This window comes from Lipotes vexillifer, unplaced genomic scaffold (assembly GCF_000442215.2).
Source record: "Lipotes vexillifer unplaced genomic scaffold, Lipotes_vexillifer_v1.1 scaffold1106, whole genome shotgun sequence".
Taxonomy (NCBI): Eukaryota; Metazoa; Chordata; class Mammalia; order Artiodactyla; family Lipotidae; genus Lipotes; species Lipotes vexillifer.
The window spans coordinates 1,384,605-1,408,278 of NW_006776601.1; the positions used below are offsets into that span (position 1 = coordinate 1,384,605).

At 42.9% G+C, this 23,674-nt stretch overlaps 1 protein-coding gene across 1 annotated transcript in view; it reads left to right on the forward strand.

Moving 5' to 3' along the window:
• HGD (homogentisate 1,2-dioxygenase) overlaps nt 1-23,674 on the forward strand; it is a 46,438-nt gene that overhangs the window by 20,592 nt on the left and 2,172 nt on the right. The window contains exons 5-13 of the mRNA XM_007450510.1: nt 5,409-5,468; nt 7,205-7,296; nt 8,492-8,526; nt 9,354-9,433; nt 10,381-10,480; nt 12,558-12,682; nt 14,843-14,947; nt 17,080-17,206; nt 22,217-22,398. Of these exons, the coding sequence (XP_007450572.1) occupies nt 5,409-5,468; nt 7,205-7,296; nt 8,492-8,526; nt 9,354-9,433; nt 10,381-10,480; nt 12,558-12,682; nt 14,843-14,947; nt 17,080-17,206; nt 22,217-22,398 (906 nt within the window). The remainder of the gene's footprint in view (nt 1-5,408; nt 5,469-7,204; nt 7,297-8,491; nt 8,527-9,353; nt 9,434-10,380; nt 10,481-12,557; nt 12,683-14,842; nt 14,948-17,079; nt 17,207-22,216; nt 22,399-23,674) is intronic.

Below are 23,674 nucleotides of genomic sequence, written 5' to 3' on the forward strand. Positions count from 1 at the left end.
ATTCCTGCTTATATTTCTCTTCCAAAGTCACTTCCAGTTATCCATTTCCTTGTTTTTCAATCATGAATTGCCCATACTTGCAGGGTCTTCTTGTTCCCTGAGGGCAGATACTGTCATGTTCACCTCTGGTACCTAGCACAAAACCTGGCACAAGGAGTGGTACAATAAATCATTTGAATGAGTTAATATATAGGGATTGGACAAGAATGCTGACTTTGAAGGACTTGGGTCCCAGGAGTCAGACTGGGATTGGACAAGAATGCTGACTTTGCAGGATTTGGGTCCCAGGAGTCAGACTGGACCAAGGCAACTCAGCACCTGAGGAGCAGTAGATAAGGGCCCAGATTAGAAGACCAAGTACAAGACCATTAAAAGGAGGCAAAGCCTGGGAGCCATGGAGATCATGAATGGTTTGGAAAGCAGATCAAGACAGGCTGAGATTAAAGGGCTCAGGGTTTAGGTTGCTAAGGGATGCTGAGAAATTGTTGGTATCAGTTCTTAGTAAAGAAAACTTAACTGCTCTAAACCATTAGTCTTGTCACTCTAAAATAGAGATAATAATTATGGGAGCCTTAGAGGGTTGTTGTGAGAATTAAATGTCATCCAACAAATATTTATTGAGTGACTACTATGTTTCATGCTCTGGGTGCTGAATAATGGATATAAAGCCCTTAGCTTTACCTTCAAGGGCAAAGTCAAATAGGAATCCAGGTTTCTATCCATGAAAAAATGTCATCTAAATGCTATGCTGGCTCATCTTTTTTTGTCTTCTCATGAAAGACTTTTAAAAGTCTAAACAAAGTACAGTGATTTGAATCTTCCTTCCCTGTGCTCTTACCTATTACCTCTAATACCGCCAAAGAGTCGCTCAAAGCCTGATTTCTCTCCACATAAATTATGTTGCCTTTTTCCTCAAATTCTAGATTTGCTGAAGAATTTAATGAGCCACTGTTTTATTTTATCCCCCTGTCCCATCTTTCCTAGTCTGGGCTGAAACTCACTGTAGTGCATTACCCTGGACCTCTCCTAGCCATAGCTGCTGCTAACAACTGTTTGCATATTATGATCACAAAAGCATCTACAAGTTACTTCCAAAATCTGGGATAGATGTTATCAATTTCTAATGATATGTCTACCTCTAGCCCACCAATGTTGTTGAGAGTATCCAACTCATCCAATCTAGTTGAGTCCAAGGCAGCTTTGGAGGGAATCTTATGTAGTGTTGAAGGTGATACTCAGATCATCCACTACACCTCGCAATCTTCTGACTTTGGAAATACTGAGTCCAATTCTTTGGTTTCATTTACATCCCTGAGCATGAATTTCAAATCCTGATCATTAAATATTGCCACTGATTCTCCTACTCCTTTGGTAACCTTAAAGAATTTTTAATTCTAACTTTAGTCTCTGTTGAAGATGCTTTCCAAATTATTGTTGACCATCTCACTTCTAGTAAGTAAGAGTTTATTTTCCAATAGAATTTGCAGACCACAGCTGCAAAATATGTGAAGCAATGATAGAACTGAAAGGAGAAACAGAGTTAATCCACAATTATAGTTGGAAACATCAACACCTCTCTCTCAACAGTTGGTAGAACAACTGGACAGAAAATCAGAAAGGATATGGAAGAACTGAGGGGTTTTCACATGTATAAAGAACTGACATATTTTAGAAACAATCTCAGGACTTTTAGAAACATTTGTCAATTTACTAGCTATTGCCTGAATGTCATTTTGACTTCCAAAAGTCTCACAAATTTGCTTTAGTCTTGTTCTTTGAGATATTAGCAATGTTCTCAGTGTCTTATATTTGTTCATTCATTCAATCATTCAATACAAATATATTGATATCCACTATAGTCAAGACATTGTATTGGGTACTTCAACTGATTTCATTGTTTTTGAAATGTTAATAATTGAATTCTGTGTGTGGGTTTCTTTAGCAATAATATATAATATAAACAAAATTAACTGTTAAAAAGTTATAGAACTAAATCAGTTAATAAGCATCCAGTGACTTGCCAGAAGTCACAAAGTAAATAGGAACAGAGGCAGCAGCAGAACCCAGGTCTCCTGGCTCAGCCCAGTGCACAGTCCCCTTGGGCTAGCCTTGGATCAGAGGGTTACTGCTCCATAGCATGCAGTTAGTCTGAACATCTGGCTTTAGCAGGAGATGTTTCCACTGTCCACTCCATAGCCTCTTCCTGTTTATCCTCTCCTCAAATTTCCCTCCCTACATTCAACATGATATTGCACCAAAACTCTTGACCCAAATCTCTTACCTGAAGACTCAAAGCTGGCTTCTTCTTGTGGTTACTGGGTTTATCAGAACCACCTTGGGGTCTTTATTATTGTTCATGATATGCTGAGTATAGGTCCTGCACAATCCTCTGCCATCAGACTCAGCAGATAAATTACTCCTTTCCCTATAACATCTCCATCATCTGAAGGGCATCACCTTTTGCATTAGAGAAGGTTCTTCAAGACCACCACCTCATCCAGGATGTGGGCCCTATTGAAGGCATGTTACCTACATCATCATGTAGGTGCCCTTCCACCTTCCACTCCAGGCTCTCTCTCCTCATGACTGATGTGCTACAGAAGACTTTGAAAAACTGACCAGCAAAAACCTAACCAAACCAACCCATTGGCCTCTCTGGTTCAGTCTTTCCTACTCAAAATGTACCAATCTCTTCTCTAGGGGCCAGGACTTTATTTCTACCCACAACAGGTATTTTTAATTTCAGGAAGATCTAGAAAGGTGCTGTCTTGCTGTCAAACCCAAGTTCATGTACCTGATGCACAGTGAGGCTAAACAAAATGAGATGTCAGAGTTTGGAGCAGAGAAAGATTTATTACAAGGGCCAAACAAGGAGAAAAGGTGGCTCATGCTCAAAAGGGCCAAACTCCATGATGATTTCTGGGGAAGAGTTTTTAAAGGCAAAATTTGGGGTGGGGACTGCAGGGTGTGTGACATTCTTCTGATTGGTTGGTGGTGAGGTAACACAGTGATGTCTCTGGAATCTCAGCCTTCTGGTTCCAACCAGTCTGGGGTCTAAGTGCTTGTTGTCAGTATATAGTCACCATCTTCCACTGGGTAGCGGTCTTAATTTCTGCAGGACAACTCAAAGATATGCATCAGATACAGATATGTATATCCCTTGAGGAGGAACCAGGAGTCCTGTGACTCTCTCTTCCTATTAAATGCTTGGGCCTGCTCTTTGGAACTCAGAGAAGGCCTAGCAAATTAAAGCCTTTTTTTTTTTCCTACAAACAAGAAACAGGGGAAACCTGGGAGGGCCCTGCATGGTCCTGCTTAGTTTCAGTGTCAGTGCAGCAAACCAGGTAGTGCTTTCCTATTACTGGGATTCTCTCTCGCTTACTTGCTCCCTTTTGTTTATTTCTTTTTTTCTTTCTTCTCTCTCTTTTCTTGCTCTTCTTTTTCCCTTAGGTTTGGAAATCCTTAGACTTGTATTATTTAAACATCCTTGCTCTTTGGTAACTGGCCCTAGATACAACAATTTAGTTGATTAACTGATTGGTTGGTTGACTAAGTGGACTTTTCTGAACATGAACATGAACATGAACAGCAATACAAAAATCACAGGCTCTCTGGTTTGGGTGTGCTGATTCTTAAACCATAGCTGCACATTAAAGATTTTTTATAAGACAGAGCTTTTATAAAATACTGATGCCTGGGCCCTACCTTCTCAATCAGAATTAAGATTCTGATTTAATTTGTTTTGGGGTCTCAAAGACTCTCTGGGTGATTCTCATGGCTTGCCAGCGTTTAGAATCTCTGGATAGATCTAAAAGATTGCCCAGGTAACCATTGATCGGATACTTAAATCCCTTCCATTGGGAAATCTAGAATGACGACTCCTCTTAGAACCAAGATTCTAAGTAGTATTATCTTCCAGACAATCTTCCTGGGTGTACAAACTCTGTGCTGCTACTAAACAGGGAAGCAGCAGGTAATGGTTCATGGTAAAAAAAAAAAAAAAGCCAGCAGTGCTTAGCTGTGGCCCTGGCTGATGTCAGGGAAATATCCTCCTAGGTCAATGGTGCTCGACCAGGGAATATTTGTCCCCCAGGTGACATCTGACAATGTCTGGAGACGTTTTTGTCTGTTATAACTTGGGGGAGTGCTATCAGCATCCAGTGAGTAGAGGTCAGGGATGCTGCTAAACATCCTGCAATGCACAGGACAGCCCCTGCAACAAAGAATTGTCTGACACAAAACGTCAATAGTGCCAGAGTTGAGAAACCCTTTCCTAGATCCTTGGTCTCAGGTTCCCCTCACTCCCCCAGGAAATATCATCCCCAGTGGAATTAGTCCTAAACCTTTTCCTTCTTTCTGAAGCATGATTTCAACAATGTTTTTCAAGTCAACATCTTACATTCTTTTAAAGTAGTCCCAGAATGTGATAATCCTGCTTTGCTTTTAAGAAATAAAGGCTGCTGCCTGACTGTGTACATCAGAGAAGCAGGATCATCCCAGCGCTGCCTTTTCCATGTGCTGCTTCCTTTCCCACCCAGCTGCCTCTCTGGACTACAGAATGAGCTGAGCCCCATGACCCACTGGAGGGCCTGCCTCGACCAGGCACTGCAACCAGTGGAGCCAGCCCTCGGGGGGCAGGTCACTCCATGAGATGTCCTGAGGCTGCTGGGTTTATCAGCTGCCAGACTGCCTGGGTCAGGCCTGCGGCCAAGTTGATTAATAAGTGCTGGGCTGACACTTCTAGTAGGGCTCAGACCTGGTGATTTTATTTCCTACCTGCTTAGATCATTTCATTATTAAATTAAAGCTTGTTGTGATTTAAACTGAACTGGCAGGCAGCCTGAGGACAAACACGGGGTTTGGTGAAGAAACTGAACCTGGTACTGCATTTACCAAATCCAATCTCAGCTGGGTGCTTTTTCTTTCTCTTAAAGAAATAATTCAAAACTCCAAGGGCTGGAAGTAAGAAGTAGAGCCTTCCCCTGCAGTGTCAGGAGCCCACACAGAGAGGCTGACACACCAGGAAAGGGAGCTGATTATAAATAGCATAAAAAGCAGCATCAGTCAAAACTCACTGATGTGCCGGAGCAAAATGTTAAAAGAAATAGCTTCTGAAATAGGAAGCAATGATTTTTTATTTTTGTAATTTAAAATGCTAAGGAATGAAGACAATATATATACATACAGGTTAAACATTCACACACAACACAAACATACAACCTGCATACACACACAGAACCCAACTGAGCCCCTTTAAGGAAATGATGGATAATTATTAAATTGAAAATAACAAAATCACAAGTAGAGCCTAACAGAGTGAGCAGCTGTCCTTTTTCATGCTATTTATTGAGAAAGTCTATGGTTTCCCCTTGTGAAATAATTTTTCTGTATGTGTATTTCTTTTCCAGCTGAGATGGAAACCATTTGAGATTCCAAAAGCCTCTCAGAAGAAAGTGGACTTCGTGAGTGTAAGTAAGTCAATACTATCCACACCTGCCCACCACTCTCTTCTGCGGTGAGTGATCCAGCCATTTGCAGGCTGGATGCCAAGCAGAAGCAGCCTTGGAGGCAGGCAGCAGACATAGCACCACCTGCCTCTGCTTTTGGGGCTGGCAGAGGGATGTCTTACGTACAGGCACTATATGGCCACTGACACCAAAGGGCACTTGTGAGCTATTTACAACGTCTCCAAACAGCCAGTGGAAATGGGGCATTTACCTACTTCACGTTTCTTTGTTCCTGGCTAGAACACGGGTTCTGAGCATTTTGTTCCATGGACTCCTTTGAAAGTCTGGAAGCCTGTGTTTTTATTTTATTTATTTATTTATTTTATTTATTTATTTTTTAAGCCTGTGTTTGTTTTTAAATGCATAAAATAAATTACATAAAATTACAAAGAAGTCAATTATATTGAAATACAGTGATATAAAATATTAAATAAAATATTAAAATAGCAAATTTGGTTTGGTTTATAGTAATATATATGCTACCTTCTTAATGCACTAAATCACAAGATCTATGAAAAGATCTAACAACTATGGTTATTAAAAGTATGAGCATAAACGATATTTTGGGATATCTGTAACAACTATAATGTGATATAAAAGCATCTATGGTTTCTATCAGTACAAGGTTACAGGCACTTCTAAAACTGCTGTGGTTTGTTGCTTACATTCACGTTAATTGAAGGAAATGATAAATTTCAGTCAGAGATTAGTGAAATACATATATAATTTTTTTCCCCATCCAATTTCATGAACGCCCCAAAATGGATCCCTGGGCTAGAATAGCATCGACTTAGGGTGGCAACTCTAGTTAGCACAATGCTGATTAGAAGTTCTGCTTGGTAGTTACAGGTGCTGGGAGTATTGGAACAACTGTGCTCAGAACAAAGCATATATAGGGGAGAGGCTGGGAGCTACAAGGAGGTGGGGTTCAAAGGAGCCAGGGGAGGGTTCTGTACACCAAGCTCAGCTCATAGCTTACTTAAGGAGAGTCCAGGTGCCCAGCCTTAGGCCAAATTGTTTGTTCCATGTTGAATTCTTTATCATATTAAGTGCTCCAAGCCCTGTGTGGGCTCATCTAAATAGGCCGCAAACTTGCAAATTGAGTTAAAATATAAAAAGAAATCCCTCACTCTGGGTGAATTATAGATATCTGGAGGAACAGAGCTCCCTCCTTTCGGGAAGGCCCATGTGTTAAAGTCTTTGGGACTGTGGGATATTAGCAGAGAGGATTACAGTTGGTCAGAATACTTTCCTCTACCCTGTTCTGGAAAGATTAGGGCTGACCCTATTCATAAGCAGAGGGCTACCCACATGGTAATGTATATTTGAGGGGCATTAATTGGTCCTTAATGCTGCAACTTTCCTCCGCAAGCCTCCTAGATGCCTAATTTTACCTCCAAAGGAAATTCTCCTTCAGCTTGATCTTAAGCACCAAACTGATAAAATGCCAAGTAATGAATTGATGCTCTGTAAGGTCAACTCTGATGGAGCCATTAAGACGATCCAGATCTAGGGCCATGCCTGGCAATGAGGGTGAGTCACCATCTACAAAACATAAGTCAGTAAATTCCAGGTTCCCCAGAGGCAGCCTGGTCCCAAAGGGAAGACCCTAGTAGAATTTGCCTCATGACTCTTAGGGACCAGCGGGAGGGCTGGCCTCCTCATTCACCTTTCCCTCTCATGCGGGTCTCTCCCAGGGCCTGCACACCTTGTGTGGAGCTGGAGACATCAGGTCTAACAATGGGCTTGCTGTCCACATTTTTCTCTGCAACACCTCCATGGGGAACAGGTAAGTGGCTCAGAGCTATGGCACGAGAGCCCCCTTCCCCAAGAGCTACTGGCAAGAGGGTGAAGGCTGGTTTGTTGTTTTTGTTACTTTTTTTTTTTTTTACCCCAGAGCAATCTTGATATACATTTTAAAATAATGACAATAAATGAGCATTTCTATCTTGACTGACTTCTGTGGCATAAATAAGAATATCACATAACAATGCAAATACAAAAGGGACAATGGAGCACTGAAAGCAGGAGTAGTCTAAGTATTCTGACTCAAACCTTGACTTTAACCAGGTTTGAGTCAGAATATCCTTAACTTCTAAGGCTCCCCAGGGCTGTTCTTGAGTCCAAAGTCATACTATATGAGCAGCCATCAGGGCTACCTGTTGGTGGCAGACTTTGGCTTCAGCTAATAACTTTGCGTAAGCTTAAAGATCCTAAATAAAAGAACTTACATATTAGATTTTTTTTCAATCAGAAACACTTACACAAAAGTCATTTTTGCCTTTTCTTTGGGAAGCGGAATATCATAGCAGTTTTGCACACTACCTTTGGAACCAGACTGCTGTGTCCAAAGCCCAATCCATTCTTCCTGGCTGAGCAACCTAGGACAAGTCATTTAACTTCTCTGAGCCATGAATCAGGGCCAAAATCACAGCCCTATGACAAGGCATTGGAGATGTCCCTCAGGGTCCAGCTTCATATCAGGCTCCTCCTGTCTGTCTACCTGAGCTACATTAGCCTTCATTCAGTTCTTTCTACCTGCCATGTGCCTTCCTGCCTCAGAGCAGGTGCCTGTGCTGTTCCTTCTGCCTGGAATGTTCTCCCCACCCCACCCCCATCCCATTCCCAAGCCCTTGCCTAGATGATTTCTTCAGATCTCAGGTCAGACATTCCCCCTTCAGGGAAGCCTTGGCTGCCTCCTCAGACTAGATCAGGTTCATTATCCTTTCAGTCCCCTGAATGTGACATTCACAGTGCCATTACAGTTTATGATGATATGGTTCTGTAGTTGTTGGATTGCTGTCTGACTTCCTACTAGACTCTAAGTCTCTATGAGGGCAGAGATGGGGTCATTTTGCTCATCGTTTTACACCCAGCACTAAGCCTGGCACATACCAGGTACTGAGCAATAATTTGTGCAGTGAATTAATTTGCCTGGACAGTGTTAAAACTCAAAATCATAGGAATTATTCTCTATGTTTCAGATGCTTTTACAGTTCAGATGGAGACTTCTTGATTGGTAAGTTTTGAAGATTTCAGACCCTTTCATTGGTAATTGATCCCTAGTCATAAGCTACTTTTTAATTGTATACATATGACTTTCCTTTCAATCTGTCTTATTTAGTGCAGTCTACAGACTGAGGTGTAAAGGCAATTGGAGGTCTGGAAAAAAGATTCTTTGTGTACCCCCAAGCCCCTACTCTATTTCCTGGTTTCCATGTCTTTGCTCGTTTCTTCTGGGCCTTTCTGATCTGGGAGATCTGGGCAGCTGAAAAGAAATGAAGAGTAATACCAACATGTGATTAACTTGTTAAGATAACTCTATTTGCCTTCACACTCACCCAAGAAAAGACCATCTGTTATTGATATCTGCAATATAAATACAAATTTTCATGAGACCATCAGGATGGAAAATCTAGTAGGGATTTCTCTGGTCTACCCATTCTTTTTCGATGGTTTTAGTACGATATTCTGGAGTGAACATTTTGATGTAGACAGTAGACATGTAAATGCCAGCATTCTGCTGGAACTATCAGAAATGGGTCTTTTTCCATCCTATTTCTTCTGCTCTTTCTGGTCAAGCCACAGGATTGTGCAAATACAAGCTCCTTACCTGGCAACCAAAGACAAGAAGAAAAAAGCAGAGTCAATTTTTCCATTCATGTTTTTCTAGATAGTAAAATAGCTAACATAAGTTGTCAATTCTGTCATATTCCCCCATAAAACTCAATAAAGTACTTTTCATTTGGAATGAAAAAGCAAACACAGCCCTTAAGCCTTTTACTCTTCATGAAGTCATTCTCGGCTGAAAAGAGCTACTCACTGCCACCCTGTCTTTTTTGTTAGTTCCCCAGAAAGGGAAACTTCTCATTTACACCGAGTTTGGCAAGATGCTTGTTCAGCCCAATGAGATATGCGTCATTCAGGTTGGTGATGTGTCCCCCTCTCCCTGCTTCTCCCTAATTTGGGAGCAATCTGATGTTGCAACTGCTGCTATTTCCAACTCTAAAATTTCTCTGTCATGTCTGGGCAATGGGGAGGAAGTTTGAGTTATACAGAAGGCTCCCTATGCAGTAGGGTAACTAGACTTGTGTGCCTACTTTGTTTTATTATTTTTCAAATTTATTTTAGTTAGTTAGTTAGTTAGTTTAGTTAGTTAGTTGTTAGTTTGGCTGTGTTGGGTCTTCGTTACTGCACGTGGGCTTTCTCTAGTTGTGGTGAGCGGGAGCTACTCTTCATTGCAGTGCGTGGGCTTCTCGTTGCAGTGGCTTCTCTTGTTGTGGAGGACAGGCTCTAGGCACATGGGCTTCAGTAGCTGTGGCATGCAGGCTCAGTAGTTGTGGCTCACAGGCTCTAGAGCGTAGGCTCAGTAGTTGTGGCGCATAGGCTTAGTTGCTCTGCAGCCTGTGGGATCTTCCCAGACCAGGGCTCGAACCCATGTCCCCTGCATTGGCAGGCAGATTCTTAACCACTGCGCCACCAGGGAAGCCCCCTACTTTGTTTTAAAATAGTACACAATCACAAAGCAAAGAACATTGTCAATTCACTTTTCTAAATATTTATACACACTCTGGATAAGGCCCTGGTGTGGGTGGAAAGCAGTGAAGATGGATTTCTTTAAAAGTTGGCTAAATCAGGGCACTGTTATCTATGGACCCAGTGAGAGAGTAGACTAGAATTGGTTTGAGTCACAGATGTGATTAGAAGTTAAATTTTTCTTTCTACCTCCTCTTTGAGCTGGTCACCTCTCCAACATAGTTCAACAGGCTACAGAATTACTTGTGCAAGTGAGGCTGGATATGGCTCTTGGGCAGCTTCTTTATAACTACAGGTATAATTTGGGAGAGCACACCAATGTTTACTTCTGTTCCAGAGAGGAATGCTGTTCAGCATAGATGTCTTCGAGGAGACCAGGGGCTACATCCTGGAGGTCTACGGTGTCCACTTTGAGTTGCCTGACCTGGGACCGATTGGTAAATCTTCAATGCAAGCTTCTAAGCCTGACTTGAAATATAGGACACAGATAATTGCATGAAAGTTAAACCCATCTCCCCTCTTTATCTCACTCAAACTTCAACTTTCCTCTCTAGATAGCTTCTCTAGACCAAGTGTCGTTGGGAATTTCAGAACATACTAGAGCTCCCTGAGCAATCACAGACTTCTTATTTCAGACTTCTAAGTTCAGGGGCTCCAGGTGGCATAGCTGACCCATCTGATGAGATGACAGCTTCATTAATTAGCTGGTCAGTGCACCAGTCCATCAGCTTGTCTTGGCTCCCATGTTGCGCTAAGCGTAATGACAGGAACCACATTAAGGATAGAACAAGCGTCTTCCCATCGCATACATGCATAACAGAAAACGATCCAAGCCACCCCATGGTAAATCTCTCTCTAGAATAGTATACACACCATTGGAGAGCAAAACAATATGTAATAGATTTCAGGTTATACAGAGTATACCCTAGAGGATGTAGAAGTCTGGGTTACTGTAGGCCAAGTCTCCAGTAACAGCTTCATAGAAAAGATAAGATTTGACTAATCCTTGATGGAAAGTTGAGGGAAAATAAAGAGGAAAGAGATGAGCTTAAGAAAAAGTGTACAAGTGGGAATGGGTTTTGTGAATAGAAGGAAGATCATGTTCTTAAATGAGTCGCTTGTATGTAGACAATAAAATGGGAAAAGCCATAACAATGGTAGGGGCTATGTGGCTATGGAAAGGGGAAACGGACTGAAAGACATACAGTCTATGAACCTCACATTCCTACTGAGCATCCTCCAAAACATCTACACACTTGAGAGTCAAAAAGCGTACCTCCCTCAGTACTGTGAAGGAGCTAGAAACCACAGCCTCCACGAGGCAGATTAAAACTTTCAAAAGTGAAACAAGGTCCCCCACCCCCAATTCTTCTGGCAAGCTGGAGACAGGGGAGCAGGAGAGAAGTGAAGGCGGTAGGAGGGGTTGTTCGCAAAATGTCCCTGGGAGTGAAAGGAGTGGTTGGGAAAATTGGCCCTTGGTTCCATCTTTGGCATGTTTGCTGAAGGTGGTGGCCACAGCCCCCAGCTCTTCCCTTTCCTTGTCAACACATTTTTTTTTTAGAGCAAGCCAGGGACAGGCCAGCATGTGCCTTCTGGTCACTCCCCTGGGGGATCCAAATAGTCAGAGGAAGGTGAGAGGCAGCAGAGAGGCAGTGGAGCCATGGTGGGCCATCTGTTATCCTGCTCTCCACCCGCTCTTGCCACTTTGCTCTGGCTTCCTGCTGCTCCAGAGCCAGCATAGCCTCGGGGTTCCATGAAACACGTACCCTCTGGAAAATATATATAATTTACTAACCAGCTGGGGACATTTTTTCTTTTAAAGCCCAGGAGCTGGAAATGATAAAACACTCCCCAGGTCTCTCCTCTTGGAGTTAAATTATGTTTTTGCACTTACGTTTTGCATTTTTGGTCTTTTGATTTATTTTTTTCTCTCTGGAGGGAACACTCACAAAGCAAAGGTAAGCAGGCAAGTCCCAAATACTGTCTCCCTCAGTGGCAGACAGATTGTCAGGCTGCAGAGCAGTTTTTCAGGCTTGGGTTGATTCTGAGTTCTGTCTGAGGAGCAGAGGCACGCCTGGGGCTACAGTATGTAACCTTTCTCAAGGACTGTAGATGAGTTCTAGAGTCATCAGAGTTTTCTTGGAAAAAAAGATCTAGTATTCTATCATATCTTCCCTTTCCTCTTTTCTAGTCTCTCCCTCTCCTCCCCTTCCCTCCCCTGTAGTGAGGAGATAATGCATGTAAAATGTTTATAAACCATATTCACTCTGCAACTTTAGGACATAATGCTGGTGATGATGATGATGATATTTTCATGATTTTTTTCTGACCAAATTCCTTAGGTCCTCCTTAAAAGGCACCAGACTGGGATTCCAATGAGCCTTTGAACAATGAAAGCAAATTGTGGAGTAGCTTTTGACGTGGAAGAAAGCCCTTTCTCTTTGTGCAACAGTGGGCATCTTTCCTATGTGATTTCAGAAGTGTCTAAAAGACTTTTGGGTCATTATGTTCTAGGAGCCAATGGCTTGGCCAATCCTCGTGATTTCTTGATACCTGTTGCCTGGTACGAAGATCACCAAGTGCCAGGTGGTTACACTGTGATTAATAAATACCAGGGCAAGATGTTTGCTGCCAAACAGGTAAAGTAAGCGGGTTTGTAGGCAGGGGAAGGAATGAATAGTTATTAAGCACCTTCTGATTGCCAAGGCTAGTATTAAGTATTTACATATATTATTTCATCTTTACCACATCACTAAGATACTACAAATAAGGTGCTACTTGCCTTACTTGTAGTCATGAAAACAGGCCAGGTGGTGATAACTTACCAAATGTCACAGTAAATGACAGAATCAGCATTCAAACTGATATCTTTCTGACTCCAAAGGGCATGCTCTTTCTATTTATCAAGCAATAAAACCCCCGCAATATCTAGGTCTCTATAAATGGTGGGGGAAGCATAATATACAGGCAGGGCAATCTGTTCTGAAAAGGGAAATGAGTTAATAGCAGTTCATCTAAGACTTATATTCAATAATGGTCACCATATTTTCAAATACAAGCAACAATTGATAGAAAACAAGCAGAACTCAGTTAATTTGACTTCGTTTATAGCACCAGCCTGCTAAACTCAGGAGATAAGCAAAGGCATAGATAATAATAAAAATAACAATATATAATCTGTAATATAATACATTATTACTTCATATACTGGATATATAATATAGTAGAATAAAGTAACCATACAGTAAAAATAATCCAAAGATCTCTTCTGTTTACCATTATTCATTTGCTTTATTTTTGCCCATTTAACTTATTGCTTATATTTTGCTAAGGCATGTTATTTTCTTTGGACAGCATCTAGAAGGTATGCTAACCAGCAGAGACCAACTAGTTTGGCGTTTAAAATTAACTCTTGAGGGTTCATTGTCACACTCATTGACACATAGTCACCCTCATATTCTCTGGATCAGGATTTCCTAAAATGTGGTTCAGAGACCACTTGCATCAGAAATTCTCAGGAAAGCTTGTTTAAAATGCAGGTGCTGAGCTACTACTCCAGCCTGGCAAAAACAATGACCTCTGGGGATGCAGTGTGGAAATCACATTCATTTTTTTTTTCCTGTGCTATACAGTAGGCACTCACCAGCCATCTACTTCATACATAGTAGTGTACATACATCAATCCCAATCTCCCAGTCCATCCCACCCCCCACCCCTTGGTGTCCATATGTTTGTTCTCTACCTCTGTGTCTCTATTTCTCCTTTGCAAATAGGTTCATCTGTACCATTGTTCTAAATTCCACATATATGTGTTAATATATGATTTTTTGTTCCTCTTTCCGACTTACTTCACTCTGTATGATAGTCTCTAGGTCCATCCACGTCTCTGCAAATGGTGATAAAGAAGATGTGGTACATATATACAATGGAATACTACTCAGCCATAAAAAGGAACGAAATTGTGCCATTCACATTCATTTTTAAATGACTATTCCCTGTATTATATTTGACCTACATATGATAGAGGATCACCATTCTAGAGGTAGCCAGCAGCTCCATGGGTTTCCACTTTCCAAATGGACTCTGTGCCGGTTATTCTCTGTGTGAGCCCCCGCTGATCCATTCTCCCATCTCTGCCATGATCTGTGCCCTGGGAGGCTGACCTACATGGGCTGTATCACCTGGACTCCCTAGCCTAACTACCTTCCTATAACAGAACACTGATCCTCTCTTACCCCAGGGCAGACCCAAGAAGCATCACCTTAGGATTGCTCTGAAATCTCAAGTCCCTGAGGCTGGAACTCTTAGAGACCTTCTAGCCTTCCTGCACTCACCAACCCAGGCACTGAATATACTAGAATCTCCTCTGGGCAGCAGTTAGCTGGAGAGCAGTCACAGCCAAGTGCCTACCCTCAGCACTGGGAAACCCAGACGGTGGCCCAGATTGTCAAAGAATTGCTGGCATCCACAGATTCTCACAATTGTGTTAAAATTGTTGAAAAGGCACTGCTTGGAGCATGTGCTGTGCTTGTGCTGCACATGTGATCAGAAGCAGCTGCAGCTTATCAACTGGAAGACTAGGGTTAGCGGCATAGTGAGGACAGTTTGAGAGAATGTGAAGCAACCACAAGATGATTCAGGGTGATATTTTTCCCAAAGATGGTATTATTAAATGATGAGAACAGAATCAAATCAAAAAAGAGACAATAATGCCAAGTACAAACCGAGGAATCATAGCTGCAAAAGCATTACATGCTAAAATCACCCTTTCCTGCCTTTTTGTTGTTGTCGTTAATCAGGATGTCTCCCCGTTCAATGTTGTGGCCTGGCATGGGAATTATACGCCCTACAAGTACAACTTGGAGAACTTCATGGTCATCAACTCAGTGGCCTTTGACCACGCAGTAAGTCTGGCCCGCGGAGGGGCCCCGGGGAGAGGACACCAGTAGGTGGGAGGGGTCCACAGTAGACCCCTGACATTCACAGATTTAACACTACCAGTGTCACCCTTGGAAGCCCGAGATTTAGTCATTTGTCACTGTGCTGACAGGAATTTGAATCATCTGCTGCAAGGCTTCAGTGAAGGAGTAAATAACATAGCTAGAGGGCGATCCAGGCTAAACGCTCAGCACTCACCCTGCAATACAGCTCAGTTCTCTACAGAGTATTCACAGGAACTCTCCTACATGGCTGAAAACTTGGTTTCTTCCTGGAAAATATATCCCCAAAAGAAAACCAGTGCTAATGTTAGTGATGGAGTGGTGAGGAAGGAACATTTCCGGATTTGGAAAGTTCTTTGTCCTGCTCATAAATACCAAGAGTCTGCTTGCTCTGGCTTCCCACTCCAGTGCCTCCACTCCCGGCTCTTTTTAGCCATGATGGAACAGACAGCCCTCTTCTAAAGTTACTCATAATGTTCAGTGCTTGAATTTAAACCAAAGAAATTCTAGATTATGAACTCAGTCATATTTTTCAGTCAATCAGGGGACTACAAATAGGTCCCCAGCCTACAGTGCAGACCCCCAAGGCCCCACATTCTTGATAAAGTGCTACTTCTGAGATCCTGGGGGAAAGTTCACTTTGCATAATAGATTAACTTAACCCACAAGCTGGAGGGGTAATTAGAGCAGAAGCAAGAAACCAGAGACAGAAAGATTACTCTGAGCCAGTTCAGCTTACCTCTAGGGGCCCAAAACTACCCTTCTGAAGAGCAGCAACACTTAATAAAATCAAAAGGGAAAGAAAATGAGGCATCATGCCCAAAGCAGCAAGAAGAAGGCTCCTGAGACACTGATAGAGCTTTATTTGAGCTTCGCTACCTTTTCTTTAACAGTTTCAGATCATTTCTGATGACAGATGAAGCAGTGTTCATTTTCACAGCATAAAGCGTTTTTTGACTTGCATTTACACATGCCCAATCTCCTCTGTACTGCTGCTATAGTTGTTTTCCCAAAATTCAGACCTGATCATTCTATCACAGCATTAGAAAACCTTTGCAGGCTCCCTGTGGTTTAGGATTAAGCCTGAGCTCTGAAGCATGGTATCTCATGGTCTTCGCCATCTGGCCCTGGGCTCATTTCCCAGTATCATCTCTTGCCCCTCTCCCTTTTGCCAGTGCACTCTGGGCTTTAGCTCTCTTGCCTCAACAAAATCTCTGTGCATTTTGATCTCTCCTGTTTTCTGTGCTTAAAATGCCTTTTTGCCTTTTCCTTCCTTTCCTTCCCTTCCTACCTTCCTTCTTTCCTTCCCTCCCTCCTTCCTTCCTTCCCTCCCTCCTTCCTTCCTTCCCTCCCTCCTTCCTTTCTTCCTTCCCTCCTTCCTTCTTCCTTCCCTCCCTCCTTCCCTCTCTTTTTCTTTCTTTCTCCTTTCATTCTTCAGGTCCTACCTCAAATGTCACCTCCTCTTGGAAGCCTTCCCTGATCCTCTCAGTAGAGATAGGTCTTGATAAATCATAATATTGTCCCCCCACCTATTCCCTTTTCCCCTACACTACCACCACCCAGAAGAGTGATGCATTTTAGACCTGAGAGTCAAACAAGGATAAGAAAGCAATGAGGATACCATCTGGAATCTCTGTGATTCCTCCAAAGAGATGCACATCCTACATCTATACCAACCCTTGGATATTATTTTATTTCTATTTCCACCTTACTCTGAGCACCCCTTCTGCCAAGAGCTCCCTGCAGCACATCCCAGCTCTGGTCACTCTGACCTGAGGTTGGGAGGCATGCACTGCTTGTTGTCAGACCCACAGGGTAGTGCTTACATGAAATGAGGGCTCAGCAGGGTGAAAAAGCTGCTCAGAATCTCCTTAGCTGGTGTTAATTCATTTTGCTTCAAGCACAGCAAGAGGGGAAAGTCAGATGAGTGATTACTACACCTCGATGATAAGCCCAGACTTCTTAGCCTGGCCTGTGGTTTGATCAGACATTACAGTTTCACTCAAAAACCCCTTCATGCATGGGTGAGGTGTGTCATTGTTCAGTCACCTCCCTTTCCTCATGTCTTCAGGCTTTCCTTGTCCTTTCTTTCACAGGACCCATCCATTTTCACGGTATTGACTGCCAAGTCTGTCCGCCCCGGAGTGGCCATCGCTGATTTTGTCATCTTCCCACCGCGATGGGGAGTTGCTGATAAGACCTTCAGGCCTCCTTATTACCACAGTAAGTCTTTTGCCAAGTTACATTTGAAAACCAAAGAGACGGCAGAGTGGTGAGCATTACCCATGTGGAACGCTGCCAGAGGTGTTTTTGGATGCCCTGCCCTGGCTGGAGTTCAAAGCCTGCCTCCCCAGGCCCAGTGCCGCTCCCCCAGAATTTTAGCTACTTAAACGCCACAACTTGTGTGGGGATGGCAGTGGCGTGTTGACTCTGAGAAGGAAACAACTGTGTAATGCCTAGAGCCCAGTTCCTCTGGCCCTGAAGAATGGCACAAAGGTTGGTAAAGGATGAAGCAAGATGTTTCTTTACATTTTAGGTGTAAAGGGAGGAGGAACCACAGGATGTTGTTGGTTAGTTTGCTGTTTTTGGAAAGTTCATTATCTAAGTCTGGTTCAAGAGCCAATAAAATGTGCCTTCTCCAATAATAATTGAGGGGTAAAGCAGATTGCAGTCCACACTAGGGGATGGATCCTATTCTGGAAGCAGTGTCTGCAAAGCAGTTGTTGTCTAGAACAGAACTTACCAAATCTATGATTTTTTTCATTTTATTAATACGTTTTTACTTACTGCGAACACTTATTGACAATTTCCTATGGCTCTAAGGTTCTTTAAAAGTATTAACCCATTCAATCCTCATAACAGTTGTGAAAAGTAGGTAGTATCATTATCTGCCTCCACCCCCGCCACTTTTTTTTTTTTTCAGAGATGAAACTGAGCTGTGAAGGATTAAGTAACTTGCTCAAGGCCTCACAGCTAGTTAAGTGGTGGAGTCAGGATTTAATGAAGGCAGTCCGATGCCGGACCAGTCATGGGCACTAACGGATATGCCTAGCACAGTGCCCAGTGCATGATATGCATCTAATAAATATTTATTTAATAGGTGAATGCATCGCCAAGAATGAATAAGGTACCTCATGGCTGTACTTAATGAAGCTGGCATTTTTAATTGTGCAGTAGCTAGCTATAAACCCAACCTAAATGTCAACACACAATTCTACTTCCTGGAGATTGCATTTTTGTACATAGAGTTCTGGAAAGACTCTGAGGTGCATGTCAGCTGGAACATTCTAAAAAACAAACCCTTTTCTTTAGTAAACCTCAGGGCTTTCTGTCTCTGAGGCGCCTCTCAATATGTACCCAGGTGCCAGTACTTTAACAGGATACAACAGTGACTAAATGAGCAATTTAGGCATTTGTAGAGGGTGGAGAACAAAGGCCCGCAGAATGGAAGAAGGTCACTTCATGGTCAGATGTCAGCATCACCTTTCTCAGGTGATATCACCTGAAAAGGACGCAACTGGTTAACACTTCAAGGACACAAGATACTTTGTGAATAGAGATGTAACAAGCTATGTCCTTTCTGAAGAATATCAAGCCCGTCACAGGTCCCAACTGTTCTTCTCCTGGAAATTAGTCCCCTAGAGAGCCTGTTGTCAAGGCAAGAGAATTGCTCTGGATTATAGTCTGTACGTCACATACTAATCCTTGACACTTCACTAGTTCACATAGTTCTTACATGGAGGCTGCTCTTCGTGCCTGAGGTAGTGGTTTTCAAATTTTAGCATGTGTCAGTGTCACCTGGAGGGCTTGTTAAAACGCAGATTCCTGGGTCCCACCCTCAGAATTTCTGCTTCAGAACGTCCAGGGTAGGACCTGAGAATTTGCATCTGTACCAAGTTCCCTCGTGATGTTGATGCAACTGTTCCAGGAACCACACTTTAAGAGCATTAGGGGATATAAAAACCACTTAGAATGACTTAAAAAAAAAAAATTTTTCCCTGGGTCCACTCTCAGAGAGTTTAATTAGTTGGTATTGAGGTGGAGCCTCAGAATCTGCGTTTTGAACTAGCAAGTCAGGGGATTCTGATGCAGGAGGTCTACAGACCACATGTTGAGAAATGCTGGACTGGGGATTGTCTCCCCACCCAGGTTTGCTCCTGTGCTACAGCCCTCAATCCACTGCTTGATTTTAGTTTGTAATTCAGACTGCCTGAAACAAATGGCCTCATGAAATGCCTCTTCTAATTTTTTTTTTAAAGACTCTCAAATAAATTTGGCCCAGGATAGATAAATCTCAGAGAGGTATGGTTGCCCTGAGTTAGTTGGAAAAACCCCAGAACCCTGAGTTAGAAATTATTTTTACCAGAGATATTAAAAATAATGCTTCAGGGCTTCCCTCGTGGCACAGTGTTTGAGAGTCCGCCTGCCGATGCAGGGGACACGGGTTCGTGCCCCGGTCCGGGAAGATCCCACATGCCGCGGAGCAGCTGGGCCCGTGAGCCATGGCCGCTGAGCCTGCACGTCCGGAGCCTGTGCTCCGCAACGGGAGAGGCCACAACAGTGAGAGGCCCGCGTACCACACACACACACACACACACACACACACACACACACACACACAAATAATAATAATAATGCTTTAGCAGTAATCAAAATCTTTGCCACTTTGATGTGACTTTACAGAAGTGGAGAATGATTTCTGTAGAAATATTGCCTCCAGTCATCTTTTTCTTTTAAAATAAATTTATTTATTTATTTTTTGGCTGCATTGGGTCTTCATTGCTGCACGCAGGCTTTCTCTAGTTGCGGTGAGCGGGGGCTACTTTTCCTTGTTGTGCGTGGGCTTCTCATTGTGGTGGCTTCTCTTGTTGCAGACCATGGGCTCTAGGTGCACGGGCTTTAGTAGTTGCGGCGTGCGGGCTCAGCAGTTGTGGCTCATGGGCTCTAGAGAGCAGGCTCAATAGCTGTGGCACACGGGCTTAGTTGCTCCATGGCATGTGGGATCTTCCTGGACCAGGGCTCGAACCCGTGTGCTCCGTGTTGGCAGGTGGATTCTTAACCACTGTGCCACCAGGGAAGCCCACCTCCAGTCATCTTAATGCACCTTAGTCAGCTGGATTCAGCATTAATCAAAAAGGCAAGGTCTACCTTCCCAGTGTCCTTTGAAATACAGAAAATGATGTAGAAATATCATCACCAAATCATTGCTACCTAAGTTCATATTCAGATCAAAGCTGAATTCTGTCTTGCTCTCTTCCCAAAATTAAGCCATGAAGGTGACCCTGAGGATACATACTAGATCAAGGAGTGTGACAGCATATTTAAGTCATGAACAGAACTGCTTTTAAAATATAGACACTTTATGCTTACAGTTGCTTCTTTTCCTCTATTTCTGCTTCATGGAGAAACAAGTAGAGCTATGACCTGGGTCTTACCTTTTCTGCAGGCGCCTGCAAGCAGCATTTTGTTTTCTGGACAAAATGGGTATGGCTGCTCAGTCAGTTCCACAAGTATTTTGGCACTTGGCTATATTCACAAGTAAGGAAGTGGGTGGAGCATTTATCATGTCAAATGTTTGGCTTTGCAAGGATTGCCAATGCCATATCTCTCTTCTCTGTCTAAGATTTGCACTCTCAGCACTCTCATGGGACAGACTATGACTATGACTATGACTATGAAGAAGTTTAAAGAGGCTGTTTCTTACTCATTTCTGTCACAGTACTTAGCACAGTGTCCATATATGATGGATGGACAGAGAGGCAGATGGATAGGGTAGGAAATGGACAGATGAATGGATGGATGGTTAGATGGGTAGATTTTCACCCAGGTGTTATATTTCTTTAATTCTTTTTTTTTTTTTTAAGAAGATGTTGGGGGTAGGAGTTTATTAATTAATTTATTTATTTTTGCTGTGTTGCATCTTCGTTTCTGTGTGAGGGCTTTCTCTAGTTGTGGCAAGCCGGGGCTACTCTTCATCGCGGTGCGCAGGCCTCTCACTATCGCGGCCTCTCTTATTGAGGAGTACAGGCTCCAGACGCACAGGCTCAGTAGTTGTGGCTCATGGGCCTAGTTGCTCCACGGCATGTGGGATCCTCCCAGACCAGGGCTCGAACCCGTGTCCCCTGCATTAGCAGGCAGATTCTCAACCGCTGCGCCACCAGGGAAGCCCCTATTTCTTTGATTCTTGCTCTAGATAAAGAGCTTTGTTTCAACAGAAACATAAGATAGAAAAAGTGGAAACATGGTGATTTTTGTCAAATTTTGTTGATTCTGGAGGCACAGCTGAGACCAGTATACTTAACTTATATGAAAGCAAATTTCCATTTAACTTGGGAGAACTTTCTAACACCCAGAGTCTTCAGTAATATGATAGGTTCCTTTGTTGAGTAGAATGCTTCCATTCACAGGAGGCATGCTGGCAGAGCCCAGAAGGTAATCTGTCAGGAATGATATACAGAATATTTCTGTTTTGAGTAGAAGTAGGGGTACCTTCCAATATTAAGATTTTCAGATTCTATGAAGAGAATGTCAATGGAAAAAGAATGAATCTAAGAAGCATTTTAGAGAATGAAAGAATAAGATGATATTAGATTCAGATATAGAAGATGTTTGTTAGAATATATAGTATTTATGGATTAGTTTTTATAGATAATAAGATTTTTTCACACAGATTATTATTTGTTAACGGCCTCCAAGTCCAGGATTCTTTCCATTACATCACATTTCCATCAACACACACACACACACACACACACACACACCCCACTTCAATTTTCTAATTTGGTAACCAGAAATATGGTGATACCCTGTATGACTGTGAGGCTGTTTGGGAAGGGATTCAGATCTGAGAAAGAGGATAATTTTTATATGGGGCTTGTAAGCCCAGATGAGGGAGTACATCCCTTCTTTATTATGATTTGCATGTTAATTATTATTAAAATTCTTGTCTGGGCCCTGCTTTTCTTTAGATCTAGCATAATTTCATCCAGGCAGTGGAACTTAAGACCTCTGATAATCCACAGGGCCATGGAGTAGAGCTTTGCCTACCAAGAATTCCACCCTAATGAATGTTTCACAGTTGTTTTCTGGTCTATCTGTATTCTTTATTATTTCTATGAAATTTATCAGATTCTCCTACCTTCTTGACATTCTGTGGAAATAATGTTTGAGAGGTCTTGGTGTTTTCGGGCCTTGCCTGGGATAATAAAAATAATACTGTTTCAACCTTCCCAGGGAACTGCATGAGTGAATTCATGGGACTCATCAAAGGTCACTATGAGGCAAAGCAAGGTGGGTTCCTGCCAGGGGGAGGCAGCCTGCACAGCCCAATGACGCCCCATGGGCCTGATGCCGACTGCTTTGAGAAGGCCAGTAAAGCCAAGCTGGCACCTGAGAGGATTGCTGATGGCACCATGGTAAGCAAGTTAGATGTGAGGCTCTGGTGGCTTCTGGGGTCCCCAACCTTGTTGAGAGGCTATTTTTTATTTTTCCAAAGTCACAAAGAAGGAGTCAAGAGAGGAGAGTGTGTGTCTCTGTGTATGTTCCCATGTGTGTATGCACACACCCCAGTGTATACACTAGACTCCTGATGTGGTAGGGTAAAAAGAATTTGTATTGTACTTGGAGTCAGATCTGGGTTCAAATTCTAGCTCTTGGTTCCTGTGTGACCTTGAGTAAGTCACTTAACTTCTCTGTGCTTCATTTTCTCCATCTGTAGAATAGGTAGGGCATCCAACCCAGCCAGTGGCTGTGATTTAACCCTGCTGACTGTACAGCACTGTTCAAATATAAGGGGGGATATTTTTAATACTATGTGAGGAGTCTTCCCTTATCTGTATGCAGCCCTCTGTATATATACTCTGTCTCAGAGTCATCTCCTGCATTTTGAAGTAATCTTCTAGGGCCACAGGAACAGGGGATACAGGATGTCACCTTTAGCTAGTTTCTCAAGCCCAGGAGGGTCAAGGAAACCTTTGCCTGACTACAGTCAGAGATTGTGAGCAGCAGTTCTCAGCTGTTTTCTCATTTTCTTTTGCTCTCCTTTGGCATGGGATGAAGCTGATGGGATTTAAAACCTGTTTTGTATTCCTCCTGTGTCACGCTGTAAACACTGAGGCTGAACACAATTGCAGTTAGCTGCGGTACTTGATTTCATTTTATTTTGCATTCTAGTTTATGTATCACAAGGAGTAATTTTATGCTAAATCATATGTAAATTTGCTTTAAAGTTTTAAACAAATGCCTTCAGTGCCACCTGACTTTAAAATTGATAGCATAGGGCTTCCCTGGTGGCGCAGTGGTTGAGAGTCCGCCTGCCGATGCAGGGGACGCAGGTTCGTGCCCCGGGCTGGGAGAATCCCACATGCCGCGGAGCGGCTGGGCCCATGAGCCATGGCCGCTAAGCCCGCGCATCTGGAGCCTGTGCTTTGCAACGGGAGAGGCCACAACAGTGAGAGGCCCGTATACTGCAAAAAAAAAAAAAAAAAAAAAAAATTGATAGCATAGACCTGCCTGACTCCATGCCTAGCTTGCAAACTAATCAGAGAGCTTATCTGTCCCTCTGCCCAACGCAGTTTACTTACAGTTCCAACTTGAGGACCATAGTTGATGGAGCTGATCTGCAGGGGCAGGGTGCGAGTCCCACCTTCTGGACCTCGGCTCCATTTCCCCTTGCAAGGGCCTCTGCAGAGT